Here is a 20,835-nt window from a genome sequence, read left to right on the forward strand (position 1 = left end):
AGCAAAAGGAAGGTTTTGCTCAGAGGCCTTTTGTGCTTCGTTGTTGCAAACATTGTGAAATGGCATCTGTTCAATGCAATGTGATGTTTCTTCTCATTTTGCAATCATATTAGCTGTCGACAGTCACAGTATGTGTACTACAAGCACAGACCCAAAAAAACCTTGGGAACATTTTTATTAAAAGCATAGCGGGCTTATTTGCATCCCCCAAATGGAACATAAATATAAAATATATTTATATACTGTATATATACAAATTATGGCAGTGACAAATGGAAGCGTACCTTGTAAGTTAAATCACAGAAACTGCAGCTCCCAGTTTTTTTTCTCTCTTCAGAGTCTTATTTTGAGGTACAAAAATGAGGTATGCTCCACCTTTTACGTATATATCAAAAAAAAAAAAAAAAAAGAAACCCCTAACAGGTCATATTGAACACGTTCGTACCAATAAACTTATCACATTACTCACCACTTTTAATCGTCTTTAGCTGACTTGTCTGCACATCAAGTAGTTTCCACTGCAAACTTCTCACAGCCCTTCTTTGTGTTTTTATCTACCAAAAACGAAGACTTTCAGCATGGGTTAAGTGCAATATCACGACAGGATTACTTTTACTGTGGACAGGGGGAAACTACCGTTAATTCTGCCAATACACTGAATTGCAGATGTAATACTGGTCTTTGACCACACGGGTGCAGTATATCCTCTGCATTCAATACGGCAGCTTGAATAACACCTTTAAGAATACTGCAGTATTTTTTGCTCAGTTAACTCACTTACTGTATGATGCATTATATGACGATCAAGCATCACATGCTTTCAATTTTTTTCCACTGCATACTACTAACTACAGTAATTCCATCACTGAACATCAGTGATTCCAGTCTTGTATGAATGCTAAAAGCAGCAATAATTCAAGCTTTTTTTTTGCCCGACAAATCATCAACGCAAGATTTGGCATGTAAATTAGCACATGTAGCTGTTTTTTTTCACAAAACAAAATGTCAGTGGCGGGGCTCATGTAGAAAAACTAGCCTTCACATTTACATCCACACAATTTAGAGTCATCAAATGAACCTAATATGCATGTTTTTGGAAGGTGGGAGGAAGCCCACGCAAGAATAGGAGAACATGCAAACCCTACATGGTAACTCCACAAGTGAGATTCAAAAACCGAAACCTCAGAACTGTGAGGCAGATGTGCGAACCCCTCATTCACCACGTTGCCCACAAAATTTAAAAAAAGAAAAAAAACCCTTCATGTAAATAAATTGATCAAAAGTGTTACTAATGTCCAGAAATCAGCTACTAGATTTCAGTGCAAAACCATTGAGCACTAAAGAATTTAAATGAGTCCTAAACAGTTGGTGTGCTTCTACAAGTACAATCTTGAGTCTGGGAAAAGAAAATGCTGATTAAGGCATTAAATCTGAGTTCACACGTTATTAAGAATGATTGCGGTCAAATATTGAGAAATTTCATGATCGTGCAAAAATGCGAATGTTTCCCCAATATATGTACACATATGAATGAAATGGCACCACCTGTTGCACGTGGACATTTTTGCTAGCGGGCGGCCTGTCTTGACGTGCAGTTGCTATCGTTTCGGAGGGGGTGGAGGGAGGCTCCTCTTCGCCCTCATCCCTAGCTGGGGAACCCGCCGGGCGGCTCGGGATCGGGCGACTCGTCTCCCGGGCTGTCCTGCTCGTCGTTGGACAGATGGACGCGCTGCTCGTCCATGCGTTTGGCCTGCACCCGCTGGATTAAACTGAAGAAGTCCTCGTCGGGCACCGTGGGGGCGTGCGGACCCGCCTCGGGCGGGGAACAACGCTGGTCGTCGATCCGAGAGGACTGCAGTCACATACAGAATATTGAATTCATATTGTATATAGAATTCTTTTTGTGACGTAGATCAAAATTATTTTCAGACCTTTTTTTATCATCTCAAATCTAATACAGTCCAGGAACCAAAGGAAGAACTTTGTCAACCAGCAAAAAAGCTCTTCTGCTCAAGATATGGGACTAGACAACAAAAAAATAGACTAGAATTTAAAATTATGATTATTGAATAATGCCATTAGAGAAGCTCATGAAGATGTTATAAGATCTTATAATGTCAGTCAGTCTTAGTTGATCAGATCAATAGAAAGCCTACTAGCTACCCCATGTGAGGAGCAAGAGGCAAACCCTGCCAAGGTGGATGAGATATTTATTCTTTTAACGACAATGGTTTTTTTTCCAGCTGACAATGATTTGGTAATTATGTGTAATCATGGAAATTATTATGCATTAAATATTGGTAGTAAAAAAGGCTGATAAGCAATATTTGAAGCAAATATTTATTTTCAGTAAAAGGGAAAAAAAATATTGGCAAAAGTTTGTGTAAAAAGATCCTAACACTGACTGGAGCATCAACCTTTCGAACTAAAATGTAGATGTAAGTTGATGCTACAGTAGTGAATGAGTGAAAGATTTACTCTCAAGTCCCAGAATCATAGCAGCCAATTCTAAAATATGTATCTAGCATTCTAAAATATGTATCCAGCATTTACCTGGCACTTGATGAGCATGTTGAAGAAGTCGTCGCCGGGCTCCTGCTCTCCCTCCCCCACCAGGTGTCCCAGGTTGTTCTGCGTGATCCTGAGACCTGGAAGGTTTCCCACGTTGACGCGTTGGTCATCCAGGCGGCGACTCTGAGAGCTGGCGATCAAATCAAACAGCTCCTCTGTCTGGGGGGAGGTGGTTACTGTGGGATCTTAGGAGAAGGTAAGGAGGGAGGAGGGTCAGTTTCCTAGTGACTCTTTGAGGGAATACCTAGCAACCAACCGATCATGTCACTCAGGGCGGCGCCGGCCAGGTGTGGTTCATCGAGGCGGCAGCGCTGATCGTCCATGCGGCTGCTTTGGAACTTGCTGAGCAGGTCGAAAAAGCAGTCCTCATCGGAAGGGTCACGGCCAAGTTTCTAACACACACACACAGATGCAAAGTCAGCTATTTTCGGAAGCACCTAAGCTGCCCATGAGACAACACAACAGGATGTCCATTATAATTACGCATAATGAGGATTTTCCCATCAAGTAATATGAGCAAGTAATTTGATGGAATCACAAGAGACCTCCATTAGTGCAATGTGACTGTTTCCCTGATAATGTGTCCAAACGGCTGCATTTCTACTTGACTTTTTCAAACTAAGGATGTTATAATCAGATAGACAAGAGTCTTCTTGTGGCGTTGATAAAATATACTGGAACAAAACAGACTAAAGTTCTTATGGCCCTCCAAAAATTCCAAGCTTGAGGCTAAAATTCCTGCGGTGGAAGTACGCCGTAAGACAGTGATATGCTCACAATAATTTATGCTTTGAAGCATTTTTTTTAACCCAACACATGGAAAATAAATAGTGTGTGAACAAAATAGCAGCATGTGTGGATGTGATCTTTACTAAACCTAACCTCGATTGCTGCATTCCTACTAAATGTCCAAGTCAATGGCAGTGATACTGCTGAAATTAACACATTCAAGTGATGATTTTTTTAAGACAGTAAATAGAAGGACTTCAGTCACAGCTGTTACACATCTGATGCTATCTACGAAGGTAGAAACTTGCCAGGTTGACACTGTCTCCCAATTTCACATTAGTGCTGTTTTTAAAGTGCAGTGTGGTAGAACTTTTTTGAATATGGAAAAGTTCCTGTAGTTTTTGTTTTCAGGAATAGTATTGCAAAAGAGTTTCATATGGATTTGGAAACACAAAAATGACTGCAGGTGGTTGAATTCACACTAACTGAGCCTAATTAAAAGTCTAATCGGGGTGATTTGCCTGCCATCTAGTGGTGAATGCTATTATTACATTCTATGACTGCTCAGCTGTAGTAAATATTTTTATTTTTAAAATTAATTGAGAGCCACGTGCAGAACAAACAATGACCCATCTGTTACCTATTTCAATACTAAATTGTGATTTTTTTGTTTCCACTATATTTGCATTAAAAACATGTTGCCATTCACATCTCATAGGTAGAACATATTTGACCTAGGAAAGTGTGGGACTGTTTCTCCTTGATGGCACATTTCTGAGTGCCATTCTTGACAGTTAAGATTCTCTCCAAGCACAAACACTACTACAAATAGTTTCAAATGATCAAAGCAGATGGAGGTATCTTCTCGTGAAATAATGCAGTATTCAGACTTAGGACTTGAAATAAGTCTTGGTCTCTACACCTCAGGGTATAATGTGAAGTAGGTCAACAGAAGCCTGCTTTGGCATTCAAAGCGACAGACAAAACTACACATTGTTTCATTTTTATTTTAACTTTGAGCCGATGCAGCTAGTTAGAACTATTCCTGAAGATATAGGCGCGAGCGTATGAAGCCGAACTGTGTTCACGAAAACATGAATCAAACTCACCGGCTGCTGTGCTTCCTCTTCTCAACTCGTCATTCCTCTCCCCTTACGTCCCCCCCCAAGCACCTTACATCCCTCAAAGCCCCTCTCCTCTCCAATTGTGTCCTTCTATTGCAGCCAACTCTGCTTTCATGCACACTCCCTCCCTCTCTCTCTCTCTCTCTCTCTCTCTCTCTCTCTTTCTCTCTCTCTCTCTCTCTCTCTCTCTCGCTTCTGCAGCCCGTTTTTGTGCCATTCAGCCACTGTGGGAAAACAAGTCATTATGGGAAGGGTTGGCGGTGGGGAGGGGGTGGGAAGCGCTTCTGTGATCAAGGTCACATTATCAGAGTGCTAGTGGGGGGAGGAAAGGCGGCGGGTGCGAGGGCGCAGTTATGAGTAGATTGCATGCCAACGTTGGCAACACTTTTTCCGACTCGAAACAAATAATGTCAAGCTAGCATTGTTTCAATGCAGACAATAATAGAATGAATTAATTGCGATCAATATTGACATACTTGTTTAGAATTTCATTGCCATTAACTCGGACCTAACTCATCTGTCACCTTAATGGGCTGCCACAGGGGTCTAATCAGAAAACAGACAAAAGTTAGTTATTAACTTGGTGGTATTGTTTTGTCTGCTAAAATAGACGGCATTAAATGAAATTAGTTATTTTTTGTGGCTCTTTTGTGCCTAGAAACACGTTTTTGGTTGTTGTTTTTTTAACTGGACATTTGCAAGGAATTGGAGGTCAATGTCAAGCAGGCAAAATTGCACCTTGCTCTTAAAAGATTTCCATTTTTGAGTTCCATCAAGCCCACACGTGCGACTACTGCACATTTACGAGTATCATTCTCTAATATGAGCAACTTGATTCAGTTTTTGGTCATTTTCCAATTTTATTTCCAGGAATGTTCTTCCACATTTTGGTGTAAGCATTTCATTTTGTGTTACTGTTTGAAGATGCATGAGATGATTTTAAAAAATGACAATTATTAATATAAATATCAAAATGATGACTCTCAAAATAATGCTAAATTGAAAAACACATATGAAATTTAAACTCTGTTAAATATTTATTTAATTATCATCTCAACAAGATACAAATATGTCCATAACTAGGTTGAACTCTCACAGTCCTTGTGTGAAGAATCATCAAGTAAATAATTAATAATATTTAAAGATAAAGGGCAGGAAAAAAGAACATTAAACTAAAAATACCAACACTGTTGGAGAATACTTGCAAGTACTTCTTTGTTGTTGGCAACCGGTTTTTGAACCAGCAAAATGTGATGCCTGTCATGAAGAATTTTGCATATCAAGACCGATGGAAACCTGCAGCATTGCTTTGAGATGGCTATCAAAGGTGCTATGTTGTCACTAAAAGCATCTCACAATACGTTTTGCTTCTTGATAATATTTGTCTGCCAATGAGTCCATTGCACGTTTTTGTAGTTTCATTCGTTTTATGTTTGTGTCACACGATCGCTGCAATTACAGTGCTTCTTATCGGTCAAGACAGATTATTGTAACAACAGCGTCTCGCTCGGGCAGTCATTTTGTAAAACGAAATACAATATTGTACAATAATCTGCAAATTTCCAGAATATAAAAAGCAACGAATTGTTTTCATTTTTCCACTTATTTTTATCATTGGGTCATCAAAGTAAGACAATCGCCTACGAACTATTGCCGAATGCAGAGTATATTCCAGTTTAGTAAGGTAAGTGTGGGCCATCTATGACATCATGTCGGGCAAGCTCACGGGAAATTAAAGGAATCCTCAATTTAATCCGACTAATTGTGTGTTCCATATAATGAAAGAAGACCAGAGGACAACCTGGACAGGGAGTAAAAGTGAAAGCATAATTGAAAGACAACTATAAGATCTTAAGATTAAGCCGCCACCTGAGAAAAGAGATTTTGAGTCATCTACTCGTAATCTTGTCTACTCACTGGCACCGGAGGTGATACTTGCAGATTGATGTCATCGGGATCCACGGGAGAGTCCAACCAGGGTCTTTCATCTGACGACCGGCTGTCAGGATAGCCTTTCCTTTTTCCCGTCTGTGGCGTCTCACTCTTAGACCTTCTGGGCATGTTTTCGGCCTCGTGGCCATCATCGTCCTACGAAAAACAAGTCATTACGCGGCAGCCGAGAGGGACGACTTGACACGTCACGTACAAGCGGTTTCACCTTATATGAGGACAACTTCCACAGCTCCACACTGTCCATGCTGTTCCTCTTAGTGAATTTGGGCCTCGCTCCTGAAGGAACCGATAAGACGACATAATGAGATAACGCGGAGCACGTTACTAGCAGTCACATTGTGGTCAAAGCTTTTATGATATGAATGAATAAGAGTCTGTTTGATTGCTTAAATGCCGTGCAGAAAATGGACAATGTAAATGAGTTTTCAGCAGACAGGAGCGTCACTTCGTAAAACGGCTGTCTATGCATGTGACGATTCCTCTTTTTATCAGTTGGATATGAGTCATGAGAATTTAAGGATATTGGCTACAAGTTAAGGAGTCAGGATTAATATGAAAAGATCACAGGCTATCTGGGTGGAAAAACAATATTATAAAGACCATTCAAGTCAGTGCCATAGATTTAAATGTCAACAATGGGCAAAGGGTCTCAGCAGTTAAATATCAACGTGTAAATTACTGCCACCTTTGTGTAATTTCCTGACAACATAAAATGAGCAGTTCAAACATTTCTCAAACACAAATGTTAACACGAAATTTTGACCTTCCTCAGAGAATCGCTGAATATTTTTTGTTGAATGGAGGATAACATTGAGAATTCATTGCAGTTTACTCATTATTAAGGTGATTTTTCACCAGATTTTCAATCAGCAATCATAAAAGCATTCCCCCAAAATGCCATTTTCCCCCCATATACACGTCTCAATTTCTCCAGGATGCTTTGAAAAAATTGTTTTTGAAAATTTGAAAAATTCTGAGAAATGCAACAAGGTGATTTTAAGTCTCAGCAACTTTTATGCTCTATTTAGTGATTTTACCAGGCCCTTAAATGACTTTTTTTTAAAAAAAGAATGAAACTTAATATGGCTTTTATGTACAGTGTGAATCCATCAATAATAGATCCTCCCTTTGCTTGTGCAAATTAATCATAATTCCACAGATCCAAGTATTTGCATACAAAAAAAAACACTTCCACATAATGTGCCCACTTTAATATCTGTGTGTGAATTATCAGGCCTGAACTAAGGAATTTATAACAATTAATTTATAGGTGTATTTTGAGGGAACCATTTATGTATTCAAGAGTTCAATGTACTAAACAATTGCGACATGGCAATGAGTAGAACCACCATTTGAGAATATGCTATAATTAGAACAGTTTTATACGTAAATCAGGCCTCAAAATCAGACAGGAATTAACAAACGTGAACCCAAGTAAAGTTTATGCGTCACCTTGCATCTCAAACTCTGAACTTGAAGGTGAAAGGTCACTATCACTAACACCCAATGCTTCCATCAGCTGCTCCACATTCATTCTGGCTGTCAGCTCGCCATTGCGATCCCCAATCTGTCAGACAGAAACACAGAGGCACAGATTTTAAAAAATGAATAAAAGTGTTTGTTTTCATGGGAAAAGCCTCACTTCTTTGGAAATCTCCAGATGTTTCCGGACGTAGTGGAGAGCTTGTTTGTGATTGGCTAAAGACACGTAGGCGTTTCCCAGACTCCAGCAGGCTCGGCCTTCGCCAACCCTGATGGAGCATGGACAGTTATTACAATACTTTTTAACTTCCGCACTCGGCTTTGTGTAAATGTGACATCAACCATTGCTTTACCTGTCCGTGAGATCCTGAGCAATATACAGGTGCTTAAGGTGATATTCTATTGCTCTGTCATATTGCTGCAGAAGTGTGTAGGTGTTTCCAAGGCTATAACAGGCCTGGGCTTCCATCACCTGGTCTCTTAACTGACGTGACAGCTGCAGAGTTTTACTACAAGACCAGGATATTGGTTATACTTCTTATCAAATATTGTAACAATGTAACAAATACAACTTCATAAGTCTAAAAGTTGTTTTATTTAAAATTTAAAATTTAGAGACCAAACCAATTGAATACAGTATTGAATATATATATATATATATATATATATATATATATATATATATATATATATATATATATACACATATGTATATATATATATATATATATATATATATATACACATATGTATATATATATATATATATATATGTATATATACACACACACATGCTTTTTTAAAATATCTTGTTTTCTTTACACAATTAGTGAAACCCTTTCATTGCACAACAATCATGTTTCACTTCCTCCAACCACCACTAGATGTCAGCCTGCCTTTTCCATCACCTGTAATAGTCCGTAGCTGTGTTGAACTGGCCCAGGAATATCAGAGCGTTTCCCAAATTACTGTAGGCTCGTCGCTCTGCGGCTTTGTCACCAAACTCCTTCGCAATGGATAATCGCTGTGGACGGCAAGACCCAAAATTGAGCGATTATTATAAAATAATAGAAAACTGCTTACTTGGGCCACGTTTACTTTCAAAGTTTTGTTTTATATTAAAGTCCAATAACCAATCATTCATACATGTGTAAGAGTAGCAAGCAGATGATGAAAATGCTGAGGATGTCTGACCTGCCTGTGGAACTTGATGGCTTCAACAAAGTTTCCCAAAAGGTAGTGTGTGTTGCCCAGGTTGCCGTAGGCTCTGCCCTGGGCAGCGCGATCGCCCAGTTCTTTCACCAAACACAAATTCATCCTGAAGAGATATGAACTGTAATTATGAACTGCAGATAATGTAGCAGAAACAATCAAGCGTTTATGGGTGTTCTTCAAAGTCCCAATACTACCACTTTTATCTTGACAAGGATTGAACAGCAGTCCTTTTTTTTTTTTTTTAATCATTTTTGTTTTTACCTGTTACATGAAAATGTTCAAACACTTTGCAACTATGCTATTGGGCTACTAACATGCAAGTGTACATAATGAATAGAAGTGCACCCATTACATTAGTATATTGTGGGAGATTTAGTCAGGTAATTAATTTTTTTTAATTTATTTCATTTTTAAGTTTTGGGTACTGAAGTAAACGATTAAGTGTTGTAACTGATTTCATTTTATTACTTCAGCACTTGCTTGACTAAAGAAATGGATTACTTCAGAACTTAAGTGATCAATTCCTTAGTTAGCAACTTAAATACTAAAGTAAGCCATTGGCGTTTTTAGATCTGCCTTTAGCCAAATGGTGGGAGAAAATATATAAAGACTTGGGATTTAATTTCTGGAATTAAAATACTAAATATTTGGTTTTCATTGTTTTTTTTTACAGTCTAAAAAAACAGAATTCCCCATTTTGGGGGATACTTCAGTTTTCTAGTCAATTTCCGAGCTAAAAGTTCAGTTACCAACCAATCACGCTTCAGCTCGTGAATGTCACATGATCAACAGATGAGCTGCGATTGGTAATTGAGCCTTGAGCACAAGTGACATAATTTTCAGTTGACTATAAGTAGCATATAAATTAGTTTAATTCTACCATAAAGCAATTTACTGTCATTCAATATGTAGAAGAATAACGGACTCGTAAAAGCTCGTCGCCCGTTGCAGCGTGTCCCTGACGTCAGGGGGGAGGTCTCCAGGCTCCTGCGTGCAGCCCCACAACTGTTGCTTGCCTTTGGCATGGAACACGTTGCCCATGTTGTAAAGCGCCCGGGCCTCGCCCACCTAAGCACAATCAAGTTCAAACAGGATGCACATCTACGATTGCGACATCCAGCGAAGCTTATTGGGACCTTGTCGCCTTGCTCTTGAGAGATGTCCAGATGTCTCTGGCAGCAGACAGCGGCTTCGTCAAAGCGGCATAGCACTTTCAGCGTGTTGCCAAGGTTACCGCTGGCTTTTCCCTCTCCGATTCGATCTCCGATTGTCCTGGGAGAGCAAAATGCGTGCATGTTAGCGCTTGTGCTGATATGTACAGCAATACTTGAGAAAATGAAATACCCCTGGTTTAAATAGCAAAGTGCAGCACTTAGATTTGATTTAATTGAAGTGGCAGTAAAGTGCCTTTTAATGAGGAGCTTCACTGGGACCAGCTCCCGCGGCCATGCCAGGTTTGCAATGTAATGAGGTAAATCCTACCCCCGGGGGTCTTTAAGTCACTCCCCTGCTACCGAAATACCACCTGCATTCACAGTGGGGTGCCAGATTTCACATCAAGCTCCTTAATCATAGTCACTGACAAACAAAAGTCCACTCACTTTTTTTCCATTACATGGTATGTGTAAAAGATGGATAGTATATATCATATTAATTTGATACATTTGTCCTTTTAAAACGTGAGGATCTTAAAGTTAAATCAATTGCGCAATTGAGGTTTTGCTTAAATGAGAGAACGCTGAATGAGTGGGTTAAAATATTTGTTCAGAATAGTTAGAATACACTTTTTTGTCACATTTGACAAGTTAACAGTGGATAGCTTTAAACTTTATTTCATTTTTCAACTAGGAATGTTATTTACTTTACATTAAAACTTTTAAAATGAAGGTACTTGAATAACAATGAACAAATGAATGTTATTGTTGTCAAAATATTTTGCACAATTAATTTTTTTTACTAAATCAATGATTAAAATAAGGGTTTTTGGGGGTTTTTGTTTGATTAAAACTGACTAAAATTGTGTTTGTCAGTGAAGAAAAAAAAAAATCAAGATTTAATTTTGGGCTACATCACTCAGTTTGCTCTACATGCATGTAAAATATTTGCCAATATGTTAAACAATACTCCGAAGAAAAAAATAAAACAACATACATACAAATTTGTGTACACATTAAGCTTTTTTTTTTTTTAAAAAAGGAAAATCTAGGGGAAAAAAACTAAGCAAAAAAAAAAAAAACAACCACACAAGGAAAAAAGATATTTTGCATTGTTTGAATAGCTACTTAATGTTCAATAAATTTTGAAAATAACTATTGTTGAAAGGCACAATCTTTATTTAAAATAATACTTTTTAAATTACAAAGAAAAAAAATAATATTAATACAAAATGAAACAATAATTATGCAAATAAACAACCACACTAGGAGAACATGCATTTTGCATGACTTGAATGCATGAATCACTTAGAGGAACACTGTGTATTAAACAGGAATAAATTAAATGATTATAAATTTTAAAAACTTGCATATAAATGTATTCTAAACGACCAACAGTATGTTTTAATTATAATCATAGGTCTGGTTATCATTAAATTATATTAAATGGTGGGTGGCACTTCTCAGGAGGCTGCCATGTTTGTTATAGCTACGAACAAATGGTAAATGCGGCACCTTCTGCTGTCCATAATGAAAAACTGTCAAATCTTACAGTGTCCCTTTATTGCTAAATCATTTTGAAAAGAACTGATGCTGAAAAGGGAGGCTAATTTAATTAATTACCAGAACTCAGGAAAAAAAGATAATGTGATTTGATTTGGGGGACACAATAAATTCTACAACACAGTTCGAAGCATCACATTGGGTTCAAAAATGTTCTTACCTGGCCAGAGTGAGGTCATGCTTGTGGTACTCGAGGGCTTTCCCATACTCCTTCAGGTAGAAGTATGCGTTGCCCAGCTGGCTGTAGATGGCGCTGAGTGTCTTTAGGTCCTCAGTACCCACCTGCACTGCCGCCTCAAAGAACGCCGTCCCACCTTTGAAGTCGCCCGCCTTGCACAGGCGCTCCCCTTCCAAGGCCAACTCCAAGCAGGACGCCTCCATCCTGGATGATAATAATTCGTTAACACTTTCTGCAACTATTAAAAGAAATCATCTCCATGACAACAAGGGCTGTCTTGTTGCCTTAGCAATCACACCTTTTCATTGCATGACCCCGTGTGCACAAAGACGTACAGTATAAAATGCTTTTCAACAGGAGGCTCTCAAACTCAATACTCTGGTTACCACGGCAACCACCGGATCACATGCACTGTTTGAGGCAATGCACAAGGCATCTTTGTGTTCGTTGACAAGTGCTTAATTGTAAATGAAGTACAGCCTTCCATGAAAAGAGTTTGAATGGAAGCGTCGTAGAGACGTACCAAAGCGGTATCAGCAAAAAGTGGGAGGAGATTCATGGTATAATCCAGAATGGACTAAAGGGCATCATTTTTGGTGGCAAAACCAAATCCAGGATAGAATGTAGAGTTAATCAAGGATTAGCCCTCAATTTAATCTCATCTACTGTACATATGCTGTCCATATAGGAAAGCGTGAAAAGTCTGATGTTACAAAAATCCCATCCTTATATTCATCAGATACATTTATAATACTTCAGACAGACAGTTTGGAATGACAACTTGGAATGAAAATTTGAACAAATTTTCAGGAGCACAGTTTTGCGCAATGATCTTAAATTGCCAAAAACAAAACTGAAAAATCTGGCATAAAAAAATGATGATAATGCAAGTATTTATTGACAAAATTTACTTAAAAATGCGCAAAATGCTCAGAATTTCAGCCTTTCGACTAAAATATTCCCAAACTTCTTAAATCCTTAACGCAGACTGATTAATATTGTGTTTAGTGAGAATAATACATTTGAAAATGTATGCTTTTACTTTGGAAAACAAAGATTTTGGTTTTTTACAGTTTTGCACCCCCTTGGTAAAGAGAAAAACAATTTGCCAAATGGAATGAGTGACTTATTAATCCATTGTATAAATAATTATTAGTAAGAGCTCTACTTCCCATTTTCCAATATCTGCAATCTTAATCAATCTGGACACAATGGAGGAAGTGGATATCAGTAGAGTAAAATATAAAATTCTCTGCTGATTTTCATTAACTCAGGAATCTGCATCTATTTTCAGTACCTGTGCTTTTGCTTGCCTAGTGTCTTGTCTACAAACACCTGTAACTCCAAGTGCAAGGGCTTGAGCATGGCCTGAGGCCGAGGGCCGCGGTGCACCACCCTGCACACGGCCTGCTCGGCCCCTGTGAGGGGACAAGACTCGTATGCCATCAGGGTAGGGCGATATGTGAGACGGACACTCCCATCGTGTCTATCAGGGTTATTCCAGAGGAATCCAAAATGTTCAAATGAAAACAAGGACTGAATTCCAAGGCCCAAGACTCACATCTGCTTCTCAGTTTCTAAAAATGGACAGTCTAGGTCTTCCCAAGAAGAAGCTCCTCCAGCATTAGCTCTTGGCAAAAAGGAAAAAGAAAAGCACATATGAACTTAAAAGTCAGCAGAAGAGGTGTTGACCTAATCCAGGCCGGTAGATTTTTTTCATGTTATTCTCCTCATATCTGGACAATAGTTGCAACAGTTCCAATTCCACAATTCGCCAGAAGAATGGGAGATGGGACAGCTAATACTTAATACTTGTTTTGTCCAACGAGCGCAGTAAGTGGCCCAGGCTAATCCAACTATTTGCTTAGTCCAGCAGGAACCCTATTAGATGATCAGACAACCCAAAGACTTGAAGCACAGAGATGTCAAACGACTCTTATGTCCAGTGTCTAGTTCATTTCTTTAAAAACCAAGCACACAGGTGACAAGCCTTATTGACTGATAAATTCTAAGTCAAGTAAAAATGGGGTAGCGGGGGAAGATATGCCAGGTTTTAAATTCAAGATCCTGTAGTGTCAAATTGGCTTTAGCAACTAACGCCACAGAACTGCTTTTCAAGGCGTCACAGTCAACTGACTAACATTTTATATTTAAAACATCATGAGAAAATGGAAGTGAAAGTGTAAAAAAAAAAAAAAAATCTTACGTTGCCCCACTTGCCAAACGTAACAGTCGCAGGGCATGTCACAAATTCAACGTTTTATGAGGACATTTTGACAATCTCAAATCATCAGTATTTGTTAAGTGACGATTAATTGCAGGGATAGGAATATCATGTGAATAAATTCAACTTCGAAAAGCCCTAGGAATTGTAAAGCAGCCTCAATAGGAATACCAGAGAATTACCTAAATAACAAATGGTTGTCTTTAAGGAGTCAAACCTATGGAAAGAATGTTAAGGAAACAAGAGAAGAAGTAAAAAGGAAGTAACCACACAAGAAAAACAATGATTTGATTTCCATTTCACACAGCGACTTTCATTCTTGAAATCCTTGTGGTTTACTGTGTAATACAGCCCACTATTATCTTTCAAATTGGGGGAAACTGTCATTCCTCCATTAGCCCGCCTGCGGTCTAAAACAGGGCACTGCAGAATTCTGACCTTATTGAAATACTAAAGAACCAAGATGAACGTCAAGACATATTCAAAAAAATACTTCCTGGAACAAAAAGCCACATGAAGCTTAGAAAAGCTTCATCGATAACGCAAAAGACACATGCAGAATTAATCCTCTGATGTGGGCTAAAATGCGGTTGCACTGACAGCTCACATTAAATGAATATGTCAAGTATTATGATAATTTGTTGAACCAAAATTGTGGGGGAATTTCAGGCAAAGTGGATTCTCAGAAAGTGACAGTCAAACAATTTTGTTTGACTTTTAAAGTCACAGTTGCTTAAGTAAGAATCAAGCACATCTCAACTCTGAGCTTGGCCATGGTGAAAGACTACTGTCCAATAATTGGATGTATTTTAAATGTAATTGTGTGCCCCCCCTCCGCCAATTAGCCTTATTCAGAGTGTTTAGTTCACTTATAGCAGTAACGCAAACATCATTGCAAACTGCAGCAGCTAGTTGTTTGACAAATCGGAGGGAAACTCTCTAGGAATGTCCTCCTCCCCTTCCCTCCTGAGTTACGCACTTCCAAGTTTTCATGACTCTTTTGTCTCTTGGAAAATTCTGTTTTTTCACGAGTGAGCTAGCTTTAGCGACAACCTTAGGACAAACAAAAGGAACAGAACAAGTAACCTGCAAGCAGAAAGCATTGTTTGGGAAATAAGTCCAAATGTCAGAACAGTGAGTCATTCGACATATTTACCTCATGTGTGTGTGTCAAATAATCAGACAGACCTTGAAAATGTCACTTCACAACACAGCAGCTAGACATTTATTTTAGCCTCCGATGACTGTGCCACATTGGGTGTCACACTGCAATAACAAACGTTGCAATAACTTTGTTTGAAAGCATTTTCCACTAATGGAAGCAGAAATAGACTGTTCCACAGTGAAACCTTCATAAAACTACTATCCAGCATGCGGGCAATGTTTTCAAGTTGCATTTTTGCACTCGAGAAAATAAATTAACCACTTTAGGACTAAAATAAAACATCTCACGCTGAGTAGCCCAAAATCAGATCCTGATATTACTAATTTGTTGTATAACAATGTGTAGAGTAGGATACAGGCTCACTGGCTGATTTCAGCAAGACAACAATCGGATGTGTTATGTGGCGCAATTCCTCCCGATTCTTTTGTTGTTTGACAAATGCATGACATCCATTTAAGACACCAGCAAACTGTTTGGATGTGTGAAAAGGATGCATAATAATACCCAATTAAAACACAATTGATGTACAGATCCGTAAATTTGATGCATGCAGCGGACACATCACCAAACAGCACAAGTCATGTTCTGCACCTCAAAAGATGACGTGTTTTTTTTTGTTTGTTTTTTTGTTCTTAAAAACTACACTTCTCAAAAGTGTACGTGGAATGCTTTCTGTCTGCACCCAAGTGGAGCCTGGGTTCTTGAGGCTTGGAACTCGGCTCTGGCTGCCAACTGTCCTCGAGAGTCACAAACCTCCGCCTGTCCGGGTTTCTATATAAAGGCATGCCAAACGCAATGTGAAAAACATTTTACCTTGAATGTAGCCGCTTGCTAGCCAGCTCCTGCTCCACACCGTTAGCTAGCGACTGATCCATCTCGCCCCCTCGTACCTGCTCCGCCCGACACCCTCAAAAAAAAGGGGGCCCCGTCACTGAGAATTGGATCTTTGGAAGCCCCCCTCCCCTTTTTCAGCGCTCGCCTTGTTACTCACTCCTCTTTCACCCCCTTTCCCCCCGACTCTTTTTGACCACAGTTATGCCAGAGGGCAGCGGCTATGGAAGGAAGCTACAGCAGTTTGTAGCTCCGCCTACAAGCATACGTCACGTACCAGGAAGTCGAGCGAGAGGGGAAATGACACTTCCTGATGTTTTTTTCACTCGGTCCTTAGAAAGTGTCGATATCGTATTTCTGTATAACCGGTTGATATTATTTACAATAAGAGCCAGTCCAGTAAATCTGTACTTGGGTTGCAAAAGTGACACGAACGCAAAAACACGAACGTCTTTGTGTTGTTTGGATTTACTAATAGGCCTTGCTGTTACTTTGACACCTGTTGTGTATAAATTCAATGAGCAACCGAGACGAAACCAGCGTTTGGGAAGCATACCAATTTAAAAATTCCAACAGCACTCGAACAAAACTGAGTGTAATTCAATTTATTGTGTGGCAAACAAAACTGCAATGTGAATGTTTAAAGTCACGTCGTTATTGTGTTATTGGAAAAAGTGGTGTTACATTATTATTGAAAAGCAATCAACAATAATGTTGTGAGAAATAAAATAGTTAAAGGCGTAAATGTAACGACCATATATTGAAACTGACTCTAAGGGTGAGGGTTAGTTACGTTCTTGCGACCTTAATGTTGAAGCTATGGTTTCCCCCTAGGGATGAAAAATAAAAATAAGAAATAAATAACTTCTTAATATTAGAAGCTGAATGTATCTCAATTTGAAACAAGCGATTTTTTTTGGTCGCTCAAATTTGCAATACTTCCAAAACTCCCCTAGAGGTCAGCAGTGTACAAGATAAACAGTCAATTTCTTGTCAGAACCAAATAGATGTACATGGTACAATAAATCTACCCAATCTGAAGTAAAATAAAAATAACGGGATCGCTACATACTTTATAAGCACATCGTTCGTCCTGATTAAAAAAAAACACCTCATAGTGTAAAGCACTAAATTCTGCATATAAGAGCTGCCTTACACATTTATGTTGCACTGTTTTATATTATTAGTATTGTACAGCATTATGCATTATGAACACTTGTGAAATGTGATCCACCCATCTTCTATCTTTCTTATTCTCATTCAGGTGACGAGTGAGTTGGAGCTTATTCCAGTTGACTTTGAGCAACAAGCGAATTAAACAGGTCACCAACAACTAAACTGGTCACCAGCCAATAGCAGGGCACATATACACAGTAGGTTGTATGTATTCCAAACTCCAGTCCTCAAAAGCTAATATCCTGCAAGTTTTCCGGTTTTCTCTCACCAACACACCTGATACAAATAATTAGCTTATTAAAAAGCTCAGCAGGAGCTTGAAAATGAGCCTAATCATTTGAATCAGGTGTGTTTGAGAGAGAGGGTTTGAAAAAATGCAGGATACGGCCCCGAGAACTGGAGTTCAGCACCTGTGCTGTAATCAAAGTTGTAGGTTGCGGCCTGCAAACGCAGAATGATGTAACAACTTCCGGCCGTGTGCTCTGTCTGTTTGAAAAATGGGATGATTTCAAATCGAATAGATAAAACAAATAATATTTGAATGTTTGATTGACTTACGTGTATTCTTCACATTTAAATTAAAATATTTCCAAGCAGTCTTTGCATCCTTCAATTTTTCTGCACGTGGCTCTGAAATGGACACCTCCGATTTAAAGAATATACTGACCACAATATGAATGTTTCCGGGTTATGGTAGAAACTAGCATTCCTGCACAAATCACATGCAAGCCAGGATTTCAATCCTTGAGCTCTTGGCTGTGAGGCCATGATGCTAACCACTGTGCTGTGTAAGCTTTTATTTATTTATTTATTTATTTATTTATTTAACCGATGCATTGCAGGTAGGAAAACATTTCATATCATATATCATATATCATATCATATCATATCATATCATATCATGAGGTAAAAGTACCCTGGTTAAGATACAGCAACTAAATAATCCCGGGTCACAAACATCTTTGCAATGTTATGGTGTATTATTTTCAGTGAAGCCTCTTAATTTAATGAATTGCCCCCGTGAGTAATACATTTCTTCAAGTCTCCTGCCTTACATTTTTATATTTTTGTCATAATAATAATGATAAGTCCGGTGGGAGGGGGGGGGGGGCACATATCAGCGGCACCAGCTCATTACTGAGAAGTAAGGAGCAGCAAAAGCAAAATGAGATTGGAGGTATAAGCTGATTTCAGATTTAAACTGAGCAACTTAAATTTGCCTCTCGCTGTTTGACAAAAACAAAACCATCTGTTTCCTTGTGTGTGTGTGTGTGTGTGTGTGTGTGTGGGGGGGGGGGGGGGGGGGTTCTATTAAAAAAATGACACTTTTCATTATTATCAAAACCATAAAGGTAACACATGCATGGAAATAAAGTCAAAAGATGAAGGTTTTTTTCCACCACCTTGATAATGTGGCATTTGATTGCAAGATATGAATGTAGAATAACAAAGATTTACGAGTTGTATACTTGCAGGTATATCAGCAGGTTAGAGAGCTTTTAACAAGGTTTCTGCAAGTATCAGCAAATCTAATGTAATACTTTTGATAGACGCCACAGAAACATTACATGTTCTTTTCAAATTAAGAGCACATTAATTGGAATATGAAGTAAATTATTGCTATATTCTCATAAACAATCATTTGCATAAAGCATAGAGATGCATAAAGAATAGTTTCTAATCCCTAAAAAAAAAAATGTCAAATTCAACAAGTACTGCTTATAGTCATTGGGATATGTGCAGGAAACAAGGACAGTTTATTAGTGTGAAGTGCATGATCAAAAGCAGACTATTTGCTTTTGGGCTTTCATTCTTTAAAGGCTAAAGCTGGCGCTCAATAAAACTAATTGATCACAAGGGAGTGAGTGGGGTGGGCAGCAGGGACAAAATAATTTGCATAATGTCAAAGTCAAATGTAATCTTTTGCATAACTCTCCAGCCTGTTTTCCGCAATGACTGGGCTCAGGGGGTGGTGGAAGGAGGGTTATTTTGATGCACATATTTTTACTGTTATCTTTCCATATAAGTACAGAACATTTTCTTGTTAATATTAATGCACATAACAAAGCTAGGAAGAACTATATGGGCTACAGTGAAAAGGAAATAATGTGAAATTGGGTTAAAAAAATCGATAAAGACATGGCAACCTCCAGAGGAGTGCCACACCCCATGTATTATAAATTAATGATAACTAGACCTATGATTATATATAAAACATACTTTTGGTTGTTAAGAACACATTTATTTGAAAGTTTTTTTTTAATTTTATGATAATCGTATTTGTTAATTTTTATGAAAAAATGCCAAAATCGTAAATATTGTCACTTTTTTTTAATCTATAAAATACGCACAAATCTTGGACTAGAACATTTTATTTTAAGTACATGTATTTTTTCAAATTGTATTTAAATGATTAAAATATATTTTGATGTGCAAGTAAAACCCCAAATATTTTACCGGTATTTTATTGCATATCATGATGTATGAAACCCCGCTAGCCTAAATACAGTATTACGATTTAATTATTGTGTTTGTGGATTATGAAAAAAAAAAACATTGTCTTCTGCCCTTGTTATTCGGTCTTGCAAAGATGACCCGCATAGTAGGATGATTGTTTGCACTTCTGTGATTGAAGCAGAAATCACTTTTAAAAAAATAAATCAAATCATTTTTAATCGAAAATCGCTGAAAAACAATAAATTCCTAATCGAATCGGAGACCCCAAAATCGGAATCGAATTGAATCATGAGCCATCCAAAGATCCCCACCCCTACTCAGCACCTAGTCCAACCTGTTGAATCTAGAAGGGGGCTACTTCCACTTGCAGTCCCTTCTGAAGGTTTCATATTTTCCACAGATGGGGTTTTTGAATTTTTTCTTCCCCTTATGAGAGCTTTATTCAGGGGATGCTCTTCTGCATTTAAGATGTACTGTATAATATCTTCTTTATCCGTGAAGCCCTTTGAGACTGTGGTGATTCAGGGCTATACAAATAAACCTGACTTGACTAAGCTCACCACTGTAATGGATAAGCTCATGTTTTAAAATTGAAAGGCTCAGGGATTGGCACTAAAGACTGCCCATCTCATTTTTTACCATCACTAAAATAGAAAATACCACTAAGTTCTACCACAACAATAATAATAATAATAATAATAATAATAATAGTTATTATTGTTATTATTATTATAATACATACATACATACAGAATAGAAAATTACAATCTATATAAGTGGTACACGCGCGCGAAAATGATTTGAACAATTTGTATGTATGGGAGCTTGTTCGCTAGCATCTGGCTGTGCCTATATTTTACTGTATATCAGCTTATACTATATTATCTGTCCGTGTGTGAGTGTGTGTATGTTGTGGCTCCTTGTTCTTGGCCTACTTTGGCAGAGGTGAATTGGGGGCAAGTGGAGTCTATGAGTAAGGGGATTAGGTCTCCAAAACATGCTCCTCTCCAGTT

The 20,835-nt window shown here is 38.3% G+C and overlaps 1 protein-coding gene across 2 annotated transcripts; it reads right to left on the reverse strand.

Annotated features, from left to right (window-relative positions):
- Positions 1-158: 158 nt before the first annotated feature.
- Positions 159-16,349, reverse strand: gpsm1b (G protein signaling modulator 1b). 2 transcript variants are annotated; one of them, XM_088435432.1, is made up of 14 exons: positions 16,172-16,349; positions 11,952-12,173; positions 10,211-10,346; positions 10,000-10,142; positions 9,054-9,177; positions 8,768-8,883; positions 8,213-8,368; positions 8,020-8,128; positions 7,830-7,944; positions 6,583-6,653; positions 6,342-6,512; positions 2,828-2,963; positions 2,554-2,756; positions 159-1,852 (listed from the first exon to the last, which is right to left on the reverse strand). In XM_088435432.1, exons 1-14 carry the CDS (start codon positions 16,231-16,233, stop codon positions 1,646-1,648), a joined length of 1,971 nt encoding a protein of 656 aa, XP_088291558.1. In that variant the 5' UTR covers positions 16,234-16,349; the 3' UTR covers positions 159-1,645. The 2 variants fall into 2 exon arrangements, with proteins under 2 accessions (XP_088291558.1, XP_088291557.1); XM_088435431.1 differs by lacking the exon at positions 16,172-16,349 and adding an exon at positions 13,267-13,759.
- Between the last annotated feature and the right edge of the window lie 4,486 nt (positions 16,350-20,835).

Source organism: Hippichthys cyanospilos, chromosome 15 (assembly GCF_059441005.1).
Source record: "Hippichthys cyanospilos isolate Australia breed blue-spotted pipefish chromosome 15, RoL_Hcya_1.0, whole genome shotgun sequence".
Lineage (NCBI taxonomy): Eukaryota > Metazoa > Chordata > Actinopteri > Syngnathiformes > Syngnathidae > Hippichthys > Hippichthys cyanospilos.

What these genes read in the sequence shown, in the direction of transcription:
- gpsm1b (XM_088435431.1), bottom strand. Translation starts at nt 13,415, where the DNA reads ATGGCATACGAGTCTTGTCCCCTCACAGGGGCCGAGCAGGCCGTGTGC. An exon ending in CTAGGCAAGCAAAAGCACAG is followed by an intron (nt 12,174 to 13,266) that starts GTACTGAAAATA and finishes ATTATCATCCAG; the next exon opens with GATGGAGGCGTCCTGCTTGG. An exon ending in CCATCAAGTTCCACAGGCAG is followed by an intron (nt 8,884 to 9,053) that starts GTCAGACATCCT and finishes TGCCGTCCACAG; the next exon opens with CGATTATCCATTGCGAAGGA.